The sequence below is a fragment of the Aulonocara stuartgranti genome (genome assembly GCF_965226115.1).
Source record: "Aulonocara stuartgranti genome assembly, chromosome: 12".
NCBI classification, from domain to species: Eukaryota; Metazoa; Chordata; class Actinopteri; order Cichliformes; family Cichlidae; genus Aulonocara; species Aulonocara stuartgranti.
In genome coordinates, this window is record NC_138948.1 from 38,308,225 (window position 1) to 38,331,193 (window position 22,969).

The 22,969-nt window shown below is 44.2% G+C and overlaps 1 protein-coding gene across 1 annotated transcript in view; it reads left to right on the forward strand.

Annotated features, from left to right (window-relative positions):
• Window positions 1-21,530, forward strand: part of abca2 (ATP-binding cassette, sub-family A (ABC1), member 2) — a 108,829-nt gene extending 87,299 nt beyond the window's left edge. Inside the window, exons 39-48 of the mRNA XM_082555294.1 lie at window positions 2,993-3,113; window positions 3,256-3,434; window positions 3,615-3,756; window positions 12,969-13,103; window positions 13,719-13,822; window positions 13,925-14,017; window positions 16,865-16,967; window positions 18,938-19,075; window positions 19,159-19,368; window positions 20,127-21,530. Coding sequence (XP_082411420.1) covers window positions 2,993-3,113; window positions 3,256-3,434; window positions 3,615-3,756; window positions 12,969-13,103; window positions 13,719-13,822; window positions 13,925-14,017; window positions 16,865-16,967; window positions 18,938-19,075; window positions 19,159-19,368; window positions 20,127-20,162 — 1,261 coding nt within the window. The 3' untranslated portion in view covers window positions 20,163-21,530. The remainder of the gene's footprint in view (window positions 1-2,992; window positions 3,114-3,255; window positions 3,435-3,614; window positions 3,757-12,968; window positions 13,104-13,718; window positions 13,823-13,924; window positions 14,018-16,864; window positions 16,968-18,937; window positions 19,076-19,158; window positions 19,369-20,126) is intronic.
• Window positions 21,531-22,969: the final 1,439 nt, after the last annotated feature.

The window sequence follows — 22,969 nt, forward strand, 5'->3', positions numbered from 1 at the left end:
TCATTTCCGCCACTTGTATCTGCAATCTCGTTCTTTCGTTCACTACCCAAAGCTTGTGACCATAGTTGAAGGTAGGGACACAGAGAGCTGAAGGCAGGACATAATTAAGAGCTTCACTTTAATGCTCAGCTCTCTCTTCACCACAATGAACTGGTAGAGCATCCGCATCACTGCAGGCACAGCACGGATTGGTGCTGTGCCTGCAGCACTCCCCTCGCTTGTGGATAATTATTATTAAACCTTTATTTAACCTGGAAAATAGCACTATACCCTAAACAAGACCTCAAACAGCTGCAAACAGCTGAGCTGGAGGCCACCACCTGATGAAGCTAACAGAACCACATCGTCTGCGAAAAGCAGAGATGAGATTCTGAGACCACAAAAAGTGAAAGCCTTCTGCCACTTGGCTGCACCTAGAAATTCTGTCCATAACAACTATGAAAAGAATCGGTGACAAAGGGCAGCCAAGTCCATCACCCGCCGGAAACAAGTAAAACCTATTGCCGGCAATGCAGACCAAGCTCTTGCAACGGTTGTATAATGATCGAATGGCCCGTAGCAATGGGCCAGACACCCCATATTCTCAGAGCACCTCCAACAGGACAGTCCGAGGGACACGGCCGAATGCCTTCTCCAAGTCCATGAAACACACATAGACTGGTTGGGCAAACTCCCATGCACCCTCAAGTATCCTTGAGAGGGTAAAGAGCTGGTCCAGTGTTCCACGACCAGGACAAAAACTGCATTGTCCTCCTGTATCCGAGGTTCGACTAACGGACAGACTCTCCTTTCCAGCACCCTGGCATAGACTTTCCCAGGGAGGCTGAGGAGTGTGATTCCCCTATAATTGAAGCAAACCCTCCAGTCCCCTTTTTTGAAGATGGGAACCACCATCCCAGTTTGCCAGTCTAGAGCTACCGCCCCTGATCTCCACACAACATTGTATAGGCGTGTCGACAAAGACAGCCCTACAACAACATCCAGAGTCTTCAGGAACTCAGGCCGAAGCTCATTTACCCCAGGGGCCACCAAGGAATTGTTTAACTGCCTCAGTGACCTCGCCCACGGTGATAGACGACTCACCCCCCTCCCCAGACTCTGCTTCCTCTATGGAAGGAAGAGGTGGGATTAAAGAGGTCATTGAAGTTTTCCTTCCACCGTCCGACAGTCCAAATCAGCAGTGCTCCACCCACACTATGCAGAGTGTGGGTGGAGCACTGCTTTCCCCTCCTGAGTCACCTGACAGTTTGCCAGAATGAGGCAATCTGAAAGTCTTTTTCCATGGCCTCTCCAAACTCCTCCTACAGTTTAAGGTTTTGCTTCAGCCGCTGTTAGGTTTAAATTGTTAAATGTTATCATTGTGTTACTTAAATTTGTAAAACTGTATGATCAAAGACATTCCTTTGTTTCTATTGCCGTCCGCAGCCTGTTGACTGGTGGGGGAGGCTGTAGTGTTTATTGTAGGCACATCCTATGTGAGGGTTCTGTTTTCTTGTTTAGTAAGCTTCCTGCTTTTATGATCCTTTTGTGGGCAGGAGGTCACACAAACGCACCCCCAAACTCACACACACACATGCAAACACACACAGTCTCACACAGGCACACACACACACACACACGTGCTTACACACACACAGTACCTTATCTTTTATAACCATAGGGGGGTTTACAATGGGTGGTGCTGTGTGTACTGTAACTGTTTTCAATGAAAGGCAGCAAGCGGAGGCCGGGGTGGAAGTGGTCTGAACGAGGGCAGAAGGGCTGCTCTGAGATCCTCCCTTGCGCAAGTAAAATCGCTGTTCGTCTTGCTTCCTTAATGGGAATAAGTCTCTAAACCAGCGGCCTGTGGAAGTGCAGACCCAACAGCCGCTGCCCGAGCCAAGTTCTGCTTGGCCTTAATCCGTGTAATTTGAGAAGCCAAAATCAAAATCTCAATGAAATTGATTTTCACTATTCTTTGCTTGTATATGGCTAACGTGAACAGAGATGGCATGATACCACTTTTTTATGTCCGATACCGATATCATAAATTTGGATATCTCCCAATAGTGATATAAATCCGATAGAGCATATTTTATAATCAATGAAACATTTGTTTTTTTTCAATATCTTGCTGCATTTTGCACAAGTTCATACTTAAGTTTAAAAAACTAAACTAAACTAAAGCTATTCTGTTATACCTGTATGCAAAAAATACACTGCAGCCAAAATCTTTCATAGTTCACCAACACTCATCAATCTAATTTACTTAAACCTGCACCTCCTCCTCATTCTGGTATTTTAAAGAGTACTTAGTGGAAATATTAAACAACCTAACTAACATGGTTGCCAACTCCCAGCAAAAAAAAAAAAAAAAAAGGGAACCACCCCCCACCCTCTGCCTTATAATGCTTAATTGACGTAATCAAATTTAATTTAATGCACATGTAAAAGAAAATGCACAGAAATCAATTATTTTTCTACAATAATTAAATAGATTCAACATCTTTCTTTCACAGATGGTTCCCAAAGGAAAAAGTACTATAGCTTACTAGGGTATATTAGACTTAATAGTTCCTACACAATAATAATATTATAATGGTCTCGCACGCCACAGCCGCTCTATCACGTGACCACACTGCTCCGACGTGCTACGGTTCTGAGCTGAGTTACGCCATGTGGCAAGTTTTGTGAGGTGCTTTTGGGATATTTAATGGATCGATTACATTTTTTATTTCTCTCCGATATCCGATCCAGTAATTTAGGTCAGTATCAGACCGACACCGATACGTAATATCGGATCAGTCCATCTAAATACACATACTTTTAAAATACAAATACATTTAAAAAATGTTGTTGTAAAAGTCTTCAATACAGTTCTGTAACTGCAGACCAAGGAGAAACTATGCTCATATCCCCCTTCTTGTAGTTGATAAAAGATATGTAAAGACAAGTGGAATTACTTACTGACAGAGTGAATACGCTAAAAGATGACTGGAGTATATGTGCTTAGGAGGGTGCCGGTCAGCTCCAAGCCTATCGATGACGATGATGTAGACGTGGCCTGTGAGAGACAAAGAGTGCTGCGTGGAGACGCTGACAATGACATGCTGAAGATCAAGAACCTAACCAAGGTTAAACTTTAATATGTACTTTGCTAACTTTTACACAACTGCATATTTTAAACTATTCGTTCAGTTATGCCATTACTTTAAAATGATCCTACTCTGTTAAAGTGGTCATTACTATCAAAAAGTTACTTTGCTTGATCCTCAGGTATACAAATCCAGAAAGATGGGACGTATCCTTGCAGTGGACCGCCTGTGTCTGGGTGTCCGGCCCGGAGAGTGCTTTGGATTGCTCGGAGTAAATGGAGCTGGGAAAACCAGCACCTTTAAGATGCTGACAGGAGACGAGTGTACTACTGGAGGAGAGGCTTTCATTAACAGAAACAGGTTAGTGGCTGAACTAACAGAGTGCACTGTAAATGTGACTGTAACATTCTTAGCAGATACTTTAGCAGCAAAGGACATCAGACATCAAATACATGGGCACTGACTATAGTCTGGGTTTGTACTGCAGGACCACTGCTGAAGTGATGCCAACTGTGCTTGTGTGTGTGTGCATGTGTGCAGTATCCTGAAGGACCTGTTACGTGTGCAACAAGGTATCGGCTACTGTCCACAGTTTGATGCTCTGTTTGATGACCTGACAGCCAGGGAGCATCTGCAGCTTTACACTCGCCTGCGTGGCATTCCTTGGAAAGACCAAGAAAGGGTTAGTCTCTCTCTCTCTCACACACACACACACACACACACACACACACACAGCTTTAGGTTTACTAACAGAAACTGTGATCAAAATCGTAATAATAGAAAGACAAGTATCAGAAGTGAGGATACGCCAGCATGTTGATCATGAAGATTTTGGCCAGTCCTCACTTTCTCAGTGAAGAGGATAATGCCTCATATTCATGACCAAACTCATTCTGGGTCCGGCATTTCATAACCTTCCTACAGTCAAAGTGTCACTGGCTAACTTGGAAACATGGACATATTTCCTCAGACAGTCGCTGACCCACTGCTAAAGCCATGGTGAATGGACTGGTTCTGATATATATTCTACCTGAGCACCCAAAGCAGTTTCAGCAACTTGCCCCGTTTACCCATTTATACAAGCACTGTGTGTGCAGGCTGTGTAACATTCACACACATACAGTTGTGTTCAAAATAATAGCAGTGTGTTTTAAAACATGAGTAAAGCTCAAAATATAATAACGTTTTTACAACATTACAACGCTGTAATATTGTAACACTGCACATTATATTTTAGCATTCCTGTGAATCACTAAACTAATATTTAGTTGTATAACCACTGTTTCTGAGAACTGCTTCACATCTGTCCTGCATGGAGTCGCCCAGCTTCTTGCAGCCCAGGATGATTGGACAACCTTCCACAATTCCTCTGCATTTCTTGGTTTTGCCTAAGAGGCAGCATTTTTGAATGTTTTGAATGTGTTTGGGGTCGTTGTCTTGTTGAAACACTCATTTCAAGGGCATTTCCTCTTCAGCATAAGGCAGCATGACCTCTTCAAGTGTTTTGATATAAGCAAATTGATCCATGATCCCTGGTACGTGATAAATAGGCCCGACACCTTAATAAAACAGCCCTATATGGTGATGCTTGCACCACCAGGCTTCACGGTCTTCAGAGTGTTCTGTGGCTTGATTTCAGTGTTTGGGGGTCGTGTGACAAACTGTCTGTGGCCCTTGGACCCAAAAGGAACAATCTTACTTTCATCAGTCCAGAAAATGTTTCTACATTTCTCTTTAGGCCAGTCCATATGTTCTTTGGCAAATTGTAGATTTGTTTCTTCACATAGTGAACGACCTCGCTGATTGGACTCTGCTATTACTTTGAACACGCCCCTTTCACTTCATTATTCAGTTGCACAGACTCAGGTGCATTCATGTGATGATTGTTGGGTCTGTTGGTTTCTCTGACTCTGCTGCACCTACTGATAAATTATTTGCCATGTAATAATATGATTTATATCAAAAACACTGACTGATCTGGTTAATCATGTTGGACTGCTATTACTTTGAACACAACTGTACATATTCCAGTGGTTGCATCGATTTCAAGTTGAGGTGAGTGTCTTGCTCAATAATACGGCACAGAAACCAAACCAGTCTGCATGGAGGGATAAGAAAAGATGATCTGTGCCACTGCTTGAAAAAGCATTCTCGTTTCTTGTTTCCTCTCCCATGAACCTGCTGCCCTCCATCTTTGAACCAAGGCAGGTGTTCGTAATGGTTTATATTTTTGTATCTGGACAGACTGACATCCATCTGTTTATCATTCATTTTCTGCTGTGGCAGCAGCAGAGATGCCCAGACCTCCAACTACACAGTCACCTCTGAGGGGACATCAAGATGTTTCCAAGCCAGCAGAGACATCATCTCTGTAGTGTGGGTTTACCCCGGGACCTCTGCCCAGCAGGACATTAGGGCTGTTCGATATAACGATATATATCGGATGACGATATAAAAACGTCTGTCGTTTGTTTTGTGGTGTCGTAAAATAAACTGTTTACAGCAATATTTTTCATGGTTCTGATGGTCACTGTAGTATTAATTTCTTAAAGTTCTCTCTTTCTCTTATATTTAATATAACCACACTACAGACAGACAAGCACCTGTTTTTACGTGTTGTCGTTAGCAACAATGACGGTAAAACCATCGCGTGGCTCCGCTGTCCGCTTGTTTGTTTTCCACGTAAACCTTTCACAATAAAGCTCAAGATCCTGTTGAGATTTTTCAAAATAAACTGAATCAGGTGAAAGAGTATGCAGAGTGTTTACGGATGAGAAGCAAAAAAGAGCCGTCAGGTGCTAAAAAATAAACCTTTGAAAGAAAATGGTGGAAAGAAAACACTCGACTCCAGCTACACGACGCCCAGCTGGAGACACTTTCACACAAGTCGAGCTGCCCGAGATTCACAGAATTTATAGAAAATGTTACATTGTTGTGATTTATATCGTTGTCAGGACGATAAATGTCTTATATCGGGATATGAGATTTTGGTCATATCGCACAGCCCTATAGGACATACCCTAAACCCTTTACTAAGGGGGCATCCAACCAGCTCATCTGGCTTATTTTGATGTGTAGGAGTAGCAGCTTTGGTGGAACCGTACCCACAGCTTGTGACCGTGGTTGAGGGTAGAAATGTAGATGAAACAGGTGATCACTTTTATCCTCAGCTCTCTCTCCACTACAGTGTCCGTCTGCTCATAACCATCTCATGACCACCAATATGCAAACCGCTCTGCCACTTTCCTGCGCCTTGAAATGCTGCCTGTAAAAGTTATGGCAAAGAGCAGCCCTGGCGGAGTCTGACTTCAGTGTCCCACAAACAGGATGAACACCACATTGTGTCCTCCTAGTTCCAAGATTTGACTAACTGGTAGTCTCTTCCTTCCAGCACACTAGCATAGATATTACTGGGAAGGTTGAGAGATAAGTTGCCTCTGAAAGCTCAACCTCTGGTACAGTTTTTTTGAAAAGGGAACCACCAGAGCAGAATGGTTCACTTGGACTTGATCAGAATCAGAATCAGAAAGGGGTTTATTGCCAAATGTTGAGCAGGTTTACAACATTAGGAAATTGCTGCGGTGCTTCAGTGCAAACATAGTGTCATAAATAGCACTTAAATAGACATGAAAAAATAAAAGTAGGGATAAGAATTAAAAGTGCTACGTAGAAAGATATGTGCATGAGCTATACATGAGATATATACATGAGAATAAGAATTAAGAGTGCTACGTAGAAAGATATATACATGAGTGCAGGTGGTGATCAGTGCCAAACATGGAATGATGCAGTGAACACAGCGTAGGGTCATGTGTTAGTGGTGGGAACAGTCATATGGTTATTGTTCATGTGTCCAACAGCAGAGGGGAAGAAACTGTTCTTATGGCGAGAGGTTCTGGTGCGAATGGACCGGAGCCTCCTGCCTGAGGGGAGCAGGTCAAACAGACTGTGTCCAGGGTGAGAAGGGTCAGCTGAGATCCGAGCTGCACGCCTCAGTGTCCTGGAGGTGCACAGGTCCTGCAGAGATGGGAGTCTGCAGCCAATCACCTTCTCAGCAGAGCGCACAACACGCTGCAGTCTCTGTTTGTCCCTGATAGTGGCTCCAGCGTACCACACGGTGATGGAGGAGGTGAGGATGGACTCGATGATTGCAGTGTAGAATTGCATCATCGTCCGTGTTGGCAGGTTGAATTTCTTCAGCTGCCTCAGGAAGTACATCCTCTGCTGGGCTTTCTTGATGACGGAGGTGATGGTGGGCTCCCACTTCAGGTCCTGGGTGATGGTGGTACCCAGGAAGCGGAATGAGTCCACAGAGGTGATGGGGGTGTCAGTCAGGATGATGGGGGGGAGTGGGGCTGTGTGCTTCCTGAAGTCCACAATAATCTCCACTGTCTTCTGGGCATTCAGCACCAGGTTGTTGTGGCTGCACCAAGACACCAGACGTTCAACCTCCCTCCTGTAGGCAGACTCGTCCCCGTCCGAGATGAGTCCGATAACGGTGGTGTCATCTGCAAACTTGATTAGCTTGACAGACTGGTGGGTGGAGGTGCAGCAGTTGGTGTACAGGGAGAAGAGCAGAGGAGAAAGAACACAGCCCTGAGGGGAGCCGGTGCTGATGGTCCGGGAGTCCGAGACATTCTTTCCCAGCCTCACATGCTGCTTCCTGTCCGTCAGGAAGTCAGTGATCCACCGGCAGATGGGATCAGGCACATTCATCTGGGAAAGCTTGCCTCGGAGATGGTCTGGAAGGATGGTGTTGAAGGCAGAGCTGAAGTCCACAAACAGGATCCTGGCGTAGGTTCCTGGGGAGTCCAGATGCTGCAGGATGAAGTGTAGGGCCATGTTGATGGCGTCATCTACAGACCTGTTGGCTCTGTATGCAAACTGCAGGGGGTCCAGGAGGGGGGCCGTGAGGGTCCTGAGATGGGAGAGAACTAGGCGCTCAAATGACTTCATGACCACAGATGTCAGAGCCACGGGTCTGTAGTCATTTAGTCCAGTGATCCTAGGTTTCTTGGGGACAGGGATTATGGTGGAGGACTTGAAGCAGGCAGGCACATGACATGCCTGCAGTGAGGAGTTGAAGATGCCAGAAAACACTGGGGCCAGCTCGTTTGCACAGTGTCTGAGGGTGGCAGGAGACACGCCGTCTGGGCCGGGAGCTTTCCGAGCATTCAGACTCTTAAACTGCTTCCTCACATCTGCTTCATGAATATGAAGAGTTGTGGTGGGAGGAGGTGGTGTGAAATCCTCTTTTGTGTGGGGTGAGGAGGGGGGTGTTGCAGGTGAAGTGTTTGAAGGTGGTGATGGCTCTATGGAGGGGGGAGAGGTGGGGGAATGAGTGTCCAAAGTGCCTCTATTGTTGGGGTCGTTGGAGGTGTGAAGGCTGCCTGATGGCTCGTCTAAACGGCAGTAGAAGTCGTTAAGGGTGTTGGCTAAGAGCAAGTCATCAGTGGAGTGGGGGGTTTTAGGCTTGTAGTTTGTAATATTCCTAAAACCTTTCCACACAGAGGCCGAGTCATTCTCTGAGATCTGCTGCTGCATCTTCTCAGAGTGCTGATGTTTAGCAATGTCCACTTCCTTAGTGAACCTGTACTTGGCCTCTCTGTAGCAGTCCCTGTCTCCGCTTCTGAACGCCTTTCTCTTTTCCAGCCACAGCTTTTTGAGTTTAGGAGTAAACCAGGGTTTGTCATTGTTATAACTCACCCTGGTGCGTGATGGCACAATGCTGTCCTCACAGAAGTGGATATAGGAGGTGACAGTGTCCGTAAACTCGTCCAAGCTGTTAGAAGCAGCCTTCATTGTGTCCCAGTCTGTGGTCTCCAAACACGTGCGAAGCTCCTCCACAGCCTCGTTGCTCCACAGTTTTTTAGTCCTCACGACAGGTTTGGAGAGCTTCAGCCTCTGTCTGTACGCGGGGATTAGGTGGATCATGACGTGATCAGAAAGTCCGAGTGAAGCGCGGGGCACCGCGCGATAGGCCCCGCTGATCGTGCTGTAACAGTGGTCCAATGTCCTCTCCTCTCTGGTTGGGCATTTAATATACTGCTTATATTTCGGAAGCTCATGGCTCAGATTGGCTTTGTTAAAGTCCCCAAGAGCAATGATGAGAGAGTCCGGGAATGTCCGCTCCGTGTGGAGAATCTGCTCCGCGAGTGCGCACTGAGCTGCCTGCGCATCTGCGTCTGGCGGGATGTAAACAGCGGCCAGGATGAATGAAGCAAACTCCCGCGGAGAATAAAACGGTTTGCAGTGGATAAAAAGATATTCCAGAGAGGAAGAGCAGTGCTGAGCAATCACTGTCACATCTGTGCACCAGCCACTATTAATGTAGAAGCAGAGACCTCCACCTTTGGACTTACCGGAGAGAGCGGCCTGCCTCCAGCCTCCCTCGAAATGCTGTCAGATCTCTGCCGATGGTCTGAATTGAAGCTCTCATACAGCAGGGCCACTGTCATACTCTCCCAGCTTACCCACACTATGCCACACCATGCTTTTGGGATCACTGTGCCATGTTCAGCATCCTCTCCTGCCCCCTGATTCACAACCAGGTGGTACAGCGGGGCTAGGCATTGGCATTGAGCCCTGGCACCACCTGTCACCTCTCGGCCACCACCCAGTCACAACTAGTCGCAGGGAGATGTGGCGGCCCCACTTTAGAAATCCAATATATTAAGCCTGAAGGGTTCTAATGTTACTTTGAGCAAGATAAGTGAGGCGTGCAACAGCAACAACAGCTGATATTATGCTTCCTGTTTCCATTGAGATTAATAAACAGGTTCTTTTGATGTTACAGAACTTATCGCTTCGTTTGTTTGTACTTGAGCAGAGACAGAAATCAGAGCTAGTTACATACCTGCTATCTGGTTGTGTATCATTGTACAACTTAAGGTTGAAATTAAGGTTTGTACTAATCCAGTTCTCTTTCACATATGTTACATATATGTTACATATTACATGTACAGCGTATGACTCTCCTTTTAGAAAGGCGTTGACGTTGGTGGGTCAGGTGAGTCAGAGTTTCTCTCTAGCTTATAAAGAGAGCCCGGTGGGTTGCTCATGGAGTCACACGTTTGCAGCCTTAGAGTCTTCTGTAACCTGTGGTCCTTACTGGCGTGTTGCTCAGTTTACATGCTGGGTGGGACCTTGATTTGGTTCAGTAATCTGGTGGTCAGTGAGGGTTCCTCTCCAGCCTGCAAAAAGAGCCCAGTGTGTAACTCGGGGAGAAGTTTGCTCCGCACCTCCTAAAATGTAATATAGGTTGGTTGTGGCCCCTTACCAGCGTGTTGCTCGTAGGTTGCACGCTAACACACTCAGTGTGGTGCTCGAGTTCTGGATTTGGACCCAGATATATTCTTTTGTATGTTTGAGAAGCTTGTAGATTCACGTGGTTGGTCGGATGGTGAGCAGACTTTGTTTCTACAGCGTCTCAGCATCTCTTTGTGCTGTTTAAATGTTAATGTGCGGTGATACAGGGATGTTTGGTAAAACCTTACCTCATCTTCGGTGGTGCTTGAGAGGAAGGAGGAGTATTGGAAGATAGGATGCTGCAACATCATCTTAAAAAAATTGGTGGGAAGCTCTGGGCAACTTGTACATTTGGATGAAGATAAACCCGAACAACTGATTGACAACAGACAGTTACATGCACTGGAAACGCTGCATCCAGATGAACAGAATAAACTTTTTGGGAACATTATAGAGTCTTATCTGTCTCTGTTCTCAGGTACACCATCTTGTGGTCATTTAGTGGACCATGATATTGATGATACTCAGCCTATTAAACAGCATTTTTACCGGTCATCTCCTGATAAGCGACAGATATTAGAATCTGAGGTAAATGGTAAAATGGTGTTGCCTTCTTCCTCTGCTTGTTCATCTCTGTGTTTGCTGATGTAGAAGTCAGATTTCAAATTTAGGTCTTGCACTGACTTTTGCTAAATTAATGGCGTCACACAGCCAGGTGCATATCCTCTTCCCAGAATGAAAGATTGTATTGACCAGGTAGCCACGACAAACTTTGTGAGCAAGTTTGACCTTTAGAAAGGGCGTCGACAGGTTCCTCCGTCTCAGAGAGCCAAATACATTTGTTCTGTCCTTCAGGTCTATATTTATATGCTGTCATGCCATTTGGTCTTTGAAATGCAGCAGCTTCTTTTCAAACATTAATGAATACAGTTGTGTCAGGATTATAAAGCAGTGCAGTTTATTTAGACGACGTAGGTGTTTACAGTGAAACCTGGGAGGAGCATGTAGAGTGTTAGATTATAATATTATTTTATGCCATGTTATACCCCTAATTAAAGATTGTGAATTATTATGTAGTTTTAGTTTGCATTATTCTCCTGAATTAGAAGAAGCTGATAACTATTGCATTAGTTAAACTGATTTGCATTACATTAAACTGCTGACTTGTTGTGAATGAATGACATTGTTTTATGATGCATTATACTGCTGAGTTATAAGAAATACTGTTCGCAGAGAGTTATTGTCTTATTTGTCTGATTAGAAGAGAACATGCTGGAGTTTTCTGCCCCATCTCAGCAGGAGCAGATAAACAGGGAGCCAAGGTCGTAGCTTAGGCGCTGTGTGAGAGAAAGCATGTGAATGTTTAGGCTTTTATGATAAGGTGGAGGCACCAGAGGCTATAAAAGTTTGAGCAATGCTCCACCATTTTGAGATCTGAGGCTGTCTGCATACAGTGTCCATCTCCCACACGTGTGATCATTAAAATCATCGTTTGACTCAACCCGACCGGACCAGTGTTGTTATTGTGGTTTTTTCTCTTGTTTCCATCCCCAATTTTGAACTCGTAACAAGAGCAAATGAAGACACCTGAACTGGTTTGACCATCAGTCTGGCTAAATGTAAATCTGCTAGAGCCACTATTACATGTTGTTTTTGTTTCTTGCCCATGGAGAAAACAAAAACCAAGAACATGAAGGCTCAGTAAGCTGAACTATAATCACAGACACCAGTCAGGATGCAATCCCTGACATGAAGGGGAAATATCTCTTTCCTCCACTAGGTTGAACCCCAATTCTCTACTGAATCATTCAGAGACCCTCGACCTCAGGCTCTTGTCCTGCCAAAGAGGTGATGTTAAACGGTCATGTTTGCTAACTGGCCAGCCTACCGTCAGAGCCTCAGCTCCTGACAGCCACCGAATTCACAAAGCCCCGACCCCCTCCTGTAGTCGTGTGTCTGCAGCAGGTGAGGTCCATCTAAACTGATAAAACTTAATTGCAACTTTTTGTGATGACTGAGTTTCCGGTTCATTTTTCGAGCAGGTGAAACCTGAGTTGACTCATTGAGCTAAAAACGACTTCACATTGTGACGGCAGTTGTTGGACTTTGTGCAGTAAGATAATGAAGAGAATATCCTGTGCATGATAAACTTGCTCACTCTGTGAAGCGTGTTTTATCACCGTTTTTTGTGAAGTAATTACAAAGAAAAAGAGCTGAAGTTTAGTCTTATGCAGTAATCTTCTTCCTCTGACCTTTATTTCCCAATAACCTTTATAACTGCTGTTTTATACAACAGTTAGTTATTTTAATTGTGTTATTTTTTTTATCAGACTCCACAGGACTCTGTGTAGCTTGTAACTTTGTGGTGTCTTGTAATTATCCACTTAACACAGCCAGCAAAACATGCAGACATGTTAACCTACAAGAACTTTTGCTGATTGCGCAGTTATTTAGTAAAAGACCCATACTTACGGTCAGAGTCAGACCCAACATGTAGGACAGAGAATACAAACTGAGGATCAAATATTGGAACAATTCAGCAAATGTTATGCAGTTCCACATTAAGGGGGGATATCCTACCGTTGTCTCCTTCATCGCCTGAACAGCAGAATTTCAACAGCTCACATGACTCTTTACCCCCTGCAGGTGGTGCAGTGGGCATTGGAAAAGCTGGAGCTGTCCAAGTATGCAGACAAACCAGCGGGCACTTACAGTGGAGGAAACAAACGCAAGCTCTCCACTGCCATTGCTCTCATCGGGTACCCATCACTCATCTTCCTGGTAAGAAGAATAGATGCTCTCTGTGCTCGGGGCAGCGTAACAAAGATCAGAGGGTCAATCCGCCGGTTTCTTCACATTCTGTTTGAAGCTTTAGTTCATTTTTGGAAGCATGTTTAACATTGAAATGGAGCCGATGTGAATGTGTGACTATGGGGCTAATCAGTAATCTGAGTGATCATTCATAAATATTTTTATTAAAACTTGATAGTATTGCATACATGTATACAAAGTATTACAAAAGTAGTGATAGTATTATATAAGTTAGTTACTCTGCGAGTTCTACTCATACCTTGGATTATATTTTAATGTCTGTGTGCAACACAGTAATCTTTTGATATAAACATCGTAATATGTGATCATTTTTAATGATTAAGTGTAACATGGATACAGAAAATATGCAACCAGTTTTACTTAAAGACTGCAGTGAGTGTCCCTGAACAGCCTGTGGAGACAGCATCAACCCAACATCCAGTTGGTCAAATAGTAAAAAAGTCCAAAGTTGTCCAACATTTCTACATCACACATGCCAGCCTATCAACGTCCCAGGCAGTAAGGTTCAGAGTCCATCCAGAGTCTGTCGCTGTTTTAAACATTGTTGTGTTTGCTTGTGTTTAGGATGAGCCCACCACTGGGATGGACCCGAAAGCCCGCAGGTTCCTCTGGAATTTAATCCTGGACATAATCAAGACCGGACGCTCTGTAGTGCTGACGTCACACAGGTTATAAAGCTTAGTAATGACATGCATGTTCCTCTGGAACACCTCCTGTTATACCATCTGTGTTACAAATGTTTCACCAAAGTGTTTTCACTACATCTGCAGCATGGAGGAGTGTGAGGCCTTGTGTACCAGACTGGGCATTATGGTGAATGGCAGGTTTAAATGCCTGGGGAGCATCCAGCACCTAAAGAACAGGTCAGGACCTTCTTTAATCATAGTTACTCATAGTTATATAGTCCAGGTTTCTGAAGACACGGTTACTCAGGACCTGCAGCACTGAGATTTGGCACATCCAGAGGTTTGATGTGTGACATCTCGAGGGTGCAGCAACACATCCAAGAGTCGTCGTCATTAAAGATTCAGCTCTGCAGGAGAAACCAGAGGACACCTGAAGAGCTGGATTTAGGGCAAACTGGGAGTCATGGATTTGTCCCACTGTTTGTCTGGTTTCAGTGTAAGAGTCTCTTTTTTAAGGTGCAGTTTACTCTTTCCACAGCACTGCTCCGAGGATGTGTTCATTTGTCCATGTTTGGGACTCTGTCTGCAAGAGTGAGGAGACAAACTGGGTTTCATGACTTCCAGGAGGACAATGGATCAGATAGGGGCCACTGTGTCAGAGCTTCTGATGTTACTTTCTTAAAGAGAATCATCCTACTTACCTGGAGTGGTGTCAACAAAGACACTTTGGTTGATCTTCTTGGGGGATGGACCCATCACATACATCCCTAGCAGCCTTTGGACCATCGTTTGTTGGTGTTTGCCTGCTGGTTGCTGGTTTTGAAGTTTGTACAATAGAACACATTACAGTTTTGCACATTCTCCTGAACATCCCAGCTCGGTTTTAGCCAGCAGACCATTTCTGCAATCGTCAGTAGGTTTGGTGTCTTCCCAGATGTCCAGGGGAAGGATTGTGGCTGGCACATGGTCTTGTAGGGAAGCTTGAGATAGATAGATAAAGCCCTGTTTTGATGACATGGTGGGATTGATGTTATATCTCCTGTATCAGTGATTTTCTGATTCAGGGTGTGACTTTCTGGTTTTCTGCTCTGCCTTCCACCTCTATTGTAAGCTTCTGTGAGGGGCCCTGTAGAGCACAGATGATGGTGGCACATTCTGACGTGGAGACACGAGGAGTGTCTGCTGAAAGAAAGCAGTACTCTGGTCACCCACCCCACCACACCCCCCACTCCTGAAGTGTCTTATCTTATCATCATCATCAAACCAATACTTTCCTTCTGAAACATCCTGCTGCATACCAGTGAATAATATGAAATCTAAACTCAGTAGAGCAGGAAATGCCGTTGTCTTTGAAACAAGCACCACCACAGGCACATGCCAGCTTTTACTCTAAAGAGTCATTTCTGTCTCCATCCAGCCCAGCAGCTAGCTCGGTGGTCTGTTAGACAAGTACATGAGGTGAGTTTGTCAGCTGGGGAGTATATGTCGAACCAGTACCCACAACAGCATTTCCAGTCTAATGTTTCACAGTTATGGAGACTTTCAACTGCCACAAGAGGACAGTAATTTCTCCTGGGCTGTGGAACAGCTGATCTTGGACAGTAGAAGGAGATGTAACGCTGGATGTGAGGGAGGAGTATTTTCACCTGATGTTTGTGGTGGTTTGGGATGAGGTGGAGTAAATCTGAGGTGAGACACTGTTCTCCTGTGATCTCATCTTTTTCCAGCTGTTTTTACAACCTGACCATGCTCATCCACAGCTCTGACTTATCATTTTAAAATCAGCTTGAGTACTGTGAGGTCATCAATATCAGGTTTCTACCTTTGGTATAATGAACAGTACATATAAGCTTTCCTCCTCATCCTGCACTCATGCCCTGTCTCCACTAGTTCATCCTCACAGTCCATGGAAAAACAGGCAGTCCTTAAAATCAGACGAGGTTTATGTGGCAGCTGCACCAGATCCTGCAGTCTGTTCTGTCCAGGACATTGCACACAGCTGCCATCATTTCTTTAGCTATCAGAGGATGCAAGGACAGAAAATCTTTACATTTGTCCACATTTAGAAGCAGCTCTGCTTCATCATGCATACTCCCATAGAAACTGAAGCTTAATTGGGTATTTTCCAGGGGATCCCACAGGCAACCGCAAAAGACCACCCTTAACCTCAGGTCATCGTAGTCAAAGGAGCTTGCAAAGAAAAGCGTCTGGACTTCTTTAAGTTGCTTGAAGACGTTTCACCTCTCATCCGAGAAGCTTCTTCAGTTCTAAGGTCAAATGGTGGAGAGTCCCAGATATAAACCTAGTGGGAGTTTCCCCCCACAGAGGGACAAAAGGACCCCTGATGATCCTCTAATCACCTGAGCCAAGGTGTGAAACTGGGCGTGGGTCCCAATCAGCCAGAGTTTCGGGTGTGTTCATTGTGAAACCTGGCCCCATCTTATCATGCGAATTCCTGAGGTCAGATGGCCCAGGATGTGAGTGGGCGTTAAGGCGTCTGGGAAGGGATCTCAAAACTGGATTATAGATGGCAGAGAGTTGGTGTCGTAAACCCCGTAAGCAACCATCTGTTCAAAGATGGTCGCTCCTTTGACTACGATGACCTGGATGACTGAGAACCTTCACAGACTCAGGTCTCATAGTTGACTACAGATGTGCCAGCTGTCAAAGGGTGAGAGCCAGGGTGCACCCCAGACAGGTCGCCAGTCTGTCTGACAGACCACCATTCACACGCATGAGCAATTTGGGATTCCCCATTAAGCTGGTCCCCACTAACTGCATGTGTTTGGACTGTGGGAGGAAGCCAGAGTACCCAGTACCCAGCAAACACTGGGAGAACAGTTCTTGCTGTGAGGCAACAGCGCTAATCACCACAGCACAGTGCTGCCCACGTTCATGAGGTTAAAAAAGACAAAGGTATATTAAAAAAATCCGAATTAGAAAAAAGTTTACAGTTCTGGCTCGCTCAGTACTCATATAACATATGTTGGGGTGCTTTTTTTAAAGGGGCAGAGTTGGAGAACTTTATGATTGTACCATTATGTCCTGACTTGGCACAGTCATGCTTCTCTTAACATGTTATAGGTTTGGAGATGGCTACATGATCACAGTGAGGACAAAGAGCAGCTCCAGCGTCAAAGAGGTGGTTCGGTTTTTCAACAGAAACTTCCCCGAGGCTCTGCTGAAGGTACGTTACAGCAACTCTCCAGTGTCGTCATTTTACCCACAGAGCACCAACCTGACAGACGTAGCACCAGACTAAACCTCACTATCAGTTCAGTTGTGTTTTCATGATATAGTGTAAATTCACCCCAACAGCTGCTTTATATTGTAGATCTAAAGATCCTCATCAGAGAGAAAATAATACCACGGTTTAATAAATATAATAAAGAGCAAATATTACCTGAAGAGTGTGGTTATATACCAAAACTGGTGGTAGATCTTTAGCATCGCCATAGAATCGATTCAAGAATGTAAAGTTTTGTGTGGTTTAATTAGAAGATCTGTATTGTTTCATTAAGCTACTTTGCCTGTGCTATATCACTGTAATAAAACCTCTGCACATAAAGTCTGACGATGTGGACATTCAGTACTTACCTGTCCATTCAACAAGTGCAAGGAGCCTCCTACAACTGGTACAGCTGTTGACTGTGCCGAACTTTAGGTTCTAGTGGGGTGCATCTTTGGCTGGCTGTAGCTCAGGGTGTACATGATCAGAAGGTTGGTGGTTCAGTCCCTGGCTGCCCCAGTCTGCATGCCTTCAGCAAGATACTAACCCTAAGTTGCTCACCGATGCATCCATCCGAGTATGAATGTGTGTGAATGTTAGATAGTAAGCACTTAAAGCATAGAAGAAAGTGCTTGTGTGGATGTGGCATGTTGTATAGAGCGCTGTGAGTACTCTGTACTCTTTATATAAGAATCAGTCCATGTAGCATTCAGGTAGGGCTGCCACGATTAGTCGACTAGTCACGATTACGTCGACTATCAAAATCGTCGACGACTGATTTAATAGTCGACGCGTCGTTTGAAGCTTTGTAAGATCACAAAAGACGCAGGAATAAGTAGCAGGATTTAAGAGTGTAATAACGGACTGAAACAGAAGATGGCAGCACTGCATGTACAAGGATGCCAGCTGCCGTTAAACCCCGAAGAAGAAGAAGCTGTATCCCAGAATTCATAGCGCGGCCCTGCTCAGTTTCCAACAATGGCGGCAGCTAGTTAGTTTTAATGTTACTCTTATTATTCTTTCTGGGTCACAAAATAAACGTTTAACATATTTTCAGGCGAGAATGTAGCTGTGTAAACCTCAAATATCTGCTCAGTTTATCAGGACACCACATATTTTCAAAAGCGCTCCGACGTTTTCGGAGACATCTGTTAGCCACTAGCTCGTTAGCGAGCCGGGGGCTAGGTCACTAGAGCCGTGAGAACACCGGACTCCCGGCAAATCGCGTCTTTCACTACTCAGGTTAAACATGATATATGAGTCACTTAGATAACTTCAAAATGTTGTTGTTTGGCTTTTTTAGTATTTTATTTGTTCCTGAGTAAATCGGTTTGGCTGAGATTAAAGTTATAGTTTTTACACAGCTGAATAAACGTCAAGCAGACAGCTGATTATCAGAAGTGTGAGATGCTGGAGAATTTACTCCAGTGTCCTGTTATATTTTAGATAGCAAGGAGTTTATTAAACTCCACCGAAACAATCTGCAAATTTCATTAAAATTTAATAAACTATCATCTTGTCTTTATTTTTAGTTAGCACAGACCATAAACACTTAAAGCTGTAAGCTAATGATAGTTATGAGAGCAGATGCTGCTGGTGCAATAAGCTGTAAGTTTTACGTCCAATGGATGATGATCTGATTAGTCGACTAATCGCAAAAATAATCAGTGACTAGTCGACTATCAAAATAATCGTTTGTGGCAGCCCTACATTCAGGTGAAACAGGGCAGGCATCCGGTCGTAGGCAGTTAAAGCTAGGCCAGTATCCTCAACACCAGCTTGAGTTAGCTACTAATTACTAACCTAATAGGTGATACCCACAGGATCAAGAGCTGGTCCATATCCCTATAATTGGAGTCACTGGCCACAGTTACAATACCACAGCTGAAAAATGTGGTAAACTGTAAACCGTGTTATCATATTTGCAGGAGCGTCACCACACCAAGGTGCAGTACCAGCTGAAGTCTGAGCGCATGTCCCTGGCTCAGGTCTTTAGTAAGATGGAGCAGGTGGTGGAGGTGCTGGGTATTGAGGACTACTCTGTCAGTCAGACTACTCTGGATAATGTGAGTGACTCAGTTTCATCCAAGACTTCAAAAAGGAATATCTTAAATAAAAAATAAAGTACAGGATCTCTTTTTCCATCCAGGTGTTTGTTAACTTTGCCAAGAAACAAAGCGATAACCTTGAGCAGCAGGATGTGTCGCCACTGGGCAGTGGAAAGTCCCCCCTGCAGCGCATCTTCAGCCTTCTAAAGTCTCGAACGGCCAACACAGAACTCAACGCTCTGATCAGTGAGGCGCCAGAAGAGCTGGAGAGCGATGATGATGAAGGTCTCATTAGCTTCGAAGAGGAACGGGTGAGCAGATCCTGCCTAGAGTTTTCTGTTTCTCTGTTCATTGAAGTTCAGAGGGAGGGGTACACAGGTGAAGGTGCAGCAGGCCCCACATCTGTGTCTGGAAGGTCAGTAACATGAGACAAACAGAGCTATAGTGTGTGGAAGAGACATCACCCAGAACTTGGGCTAGGACATACTGTAGTGTTACCACGAGATGTTGTAGCATCAGTGTAGCTTGCAGCAAGCAATGGAAACACTGCTACTACTGTAGAAGGACAGGTACTCAATGACCCTCATCACCACAGCACAAACCTCAGGAGACAACAGTGAAGAGTTAACACTGGAGTAGCTTTTCACCAGCAGAGTAAACAAATGTGCTTAACCAGCATGGTTTCCTCTACACGTGTAAAAGCTAATGATTTAAACACATTCAGCCTGTTTTCAATGCAGCAGTGGCCTCTAAAGGAGCGAACCATCTAACGCTGACAGTGTTACATAAATGTAAGTGTTCACACAGGGTCTCAGCCCATCTATCATCAGGTAACAGAACAGGATTGCACCCTGAACAGGTGGTTAGTCTGTCAGACTTCAGACTGTGGAGCAACAGGTAGTATGTGCAGACTCTGCAGATGAGCTGCAGGTCTGAACCAAGAACTTTCTCACACTGTTCTCAAACAAACACTGGATTTTCTTATGCACGCTCCCTGACAAAGACATCACCACTACGTGTTAGCACGTGTAGTGATTTTCTGGTGTGTATATTTGTGTGTGTTTGGCAGGTGCAGCTCTCTTTCAATACAGACACCCTCTGTTAAAATGAGCTACTTTCACATCAGAGAGCAGAGGGGAGGGCAGAGGGGGGACCCCTGATCCCACTGGTCTGAGCTATGCGTTCCTGAGAGTATGGCACCGCGACCCTGAAGAGGACCAAAACTCTCTGAACACAGCACCTGAGGTTCAGTATTTCAGGCTTCAGATGGACTCTGCACTAGGACGACAACATTATACTTTGAGTGTGTGAATTTGAACCCTTTATGAAATGTTAAAAACCAAGTCTTTGATTCCACTGGTGTCTCTGAGCTGACTGGAATCACCCCCTAATCACAAAGGGTCCTTGTTACTCTGTAGACCTGCCTTGAGAGCATGCTGTGATGATGATAATACACCCTGTTTTTCTGTGGTAAGATTTATTTTGAAGGCAGCTACAAACTGCTGTGTTGGTTCGTTTGTTTAAATCTTTTTCTTTCTTTTTTCTGCGTGGGGGGGGTGCACCCTGTAAGGGGGCGTGCATGGACCTGTGGGGGAGCAGGAGGCCTTCTTGCCTTCTTTGATGTTACCAGGTGAATGTACACGGGTGTTGTCATGGTGATGCCTCCTCCTCTCGTTTGTTCTGACACTGTACACGTGGTCGCTTTCTTTTCTGTTTTACATATTAGTATTTTTATTTATATTCTTATTATTTTTATGAATATTATTGTAACATGTTATTATGTTGTGCATTCTGGTGAGAAGATCCTCTGTAAATGGGGCACTGTGTATAATAAGAACAATAACTCCACCTGCAGTGAACATGAGCAGCATTGTAACAGCCTGAACGGTGGATTTGAATTCCTGACAACAACTGCACTCCTATCACTGTGACACTAACAGGGACCTTCAGATCACATTTGCAGTAATACGTGGGTACGCTCCATGTTTTATGATTTGCAGATGAACTTGTAATTTTTTCATGGCTTCTGGAATCAGCACATTACAAAAATATGGCTCTCTCACTGACCGTGTTGATATGTTCTTTAAACTGATCTCATGTTTCGTGATAACTGAGTTGTCCTGTCATCAACAACTCCTGTGTTGCTTCTTCTTTCACAGCTAGCTGCAGTCCTGGTTTGGTTATTACTCTGGTACTGGTGGGCTTTTTTCCCTGTTGCAGATGTTATCATTAAAAAAAGAGTAACTGTCATCTTTCATGTCTGAGATTGTGAGCTTGACGGATAAAAGCAAGTCTGTCATGGACTTTAACAACTGTATGTCACCTACAGCCACTGGAGTTTTGAGCATTCATAGTTTAAAATAAATCTAAACTGTATGTTTTGGGATGTAAACATCAGATTCATATGTGAACTTAACCTTTAATAACGCCGTTGAAGCGTGTGTCTGATTAAACGACTGTTTCTGAACTGTAACTTACACTGAACAGAGGCTCTTCTTATGCTTTGTGTTTGTTGCAACAGTGAGCTTCGTCCCACACATCTGCAGCTCTGCTGCTGTGGACCTCTCGCTCCGATTATAAAAACGAGTCACGTGCCCAATGGAGTCAAATATTTTGAGCTTCTTCAAGACACAAGTCATCTTTTCTTGGACTTTTCTAAAGTCTTCACTCCGGGACTGTGTGAAAGCTACACCGCGTTTGCATGTTCCTTGTCATGCATCCATATTTTGATGAAATATGATGTCATCAAACATCCTTTTAGTCGTTTGATGACATCATATTTCATTCTAGTTCATCGAACGCGGTGCAGGCCAGTCGCATTCTTCTAGTTTTGGCCTTTTGCACATTATTGGACTTATTTATTCTTTTATTTAATTCACTTTTTCTTTCTTACTCTTGTGCTGCCTGTAACAAAGCATCCTCACACATCTGGGGTTATACCTTTTTTTGGTTGAACATTTTGAATATTGATATAAATATGATGAGCTGGGCTCCACTGGGAGAAGACAGCAGAGAGAGAAGAGAACAATATGTTTTTATTAACTCTGTACTATGAAATGTAAATTTGCTATTATTGTTTTAATAGTGAGAATTAATTAGGCGATTACACGGACTGAGACGGAGGCTACCACGTTGGTAATCTGTTGGTGTCTGTCTCCCTCACTCTGTCCTTTACAGTGTCAGCATTCAGCTGTGGCGCAGCTTTCACACAGTCCAGGAGTGAATAATGCAATAAATGAATGGCAGCATTCAGTTATTGCATTATTCACTGCTCTCCGTTTTTAGGTCTTTGCTTTTTTTAATGAAAAGCAACAAAAGTGGTATCCTGATTAGTAACTTGAAAAGAACTAATACTTTAAACATGACACCTTATAATATGTTTAAATAGCACAACAAAACACAACAAAATGTGGGGTTCCTATTTTGGCATGAGACTAAGGCCCTAAGTACGCTTTAATTATTTGTAATTCCAGCATAACTATATTTACCTACTAATACTAAGGTATTTACCTTCAAATAAGGGAATCGAGTCGTTTAACCTTATCTAACGTCCAGATGTTTTACTGCCTCCTTTAGTTCACCCCTTTGTGTTGTGAGTCCTGCGTTTGCGTCCTATTCCTGTCTCCTGCACAGCACATCATGAGGTGTGGTGCTTGCATGTGGAAGATTTTACTGTGAACAGACAACACGCAGTCAAGGGAGCAGGTGGAACAAGCCATCCGTAAACTGCCAAAACAGAGGAAATGCATCCAAGAAACTGCTGCAATATTAGAGTAGCGAACTCTACAGGTTGGTACATCCTGAGAAAGAAAGAAAGACGTTTGACCTTTAACAAACACATTTATTCATATCACAATTCAATAATACAAACAAAACGCTCACAAAGTCAAAGGAAGCATCACAAAAACACCA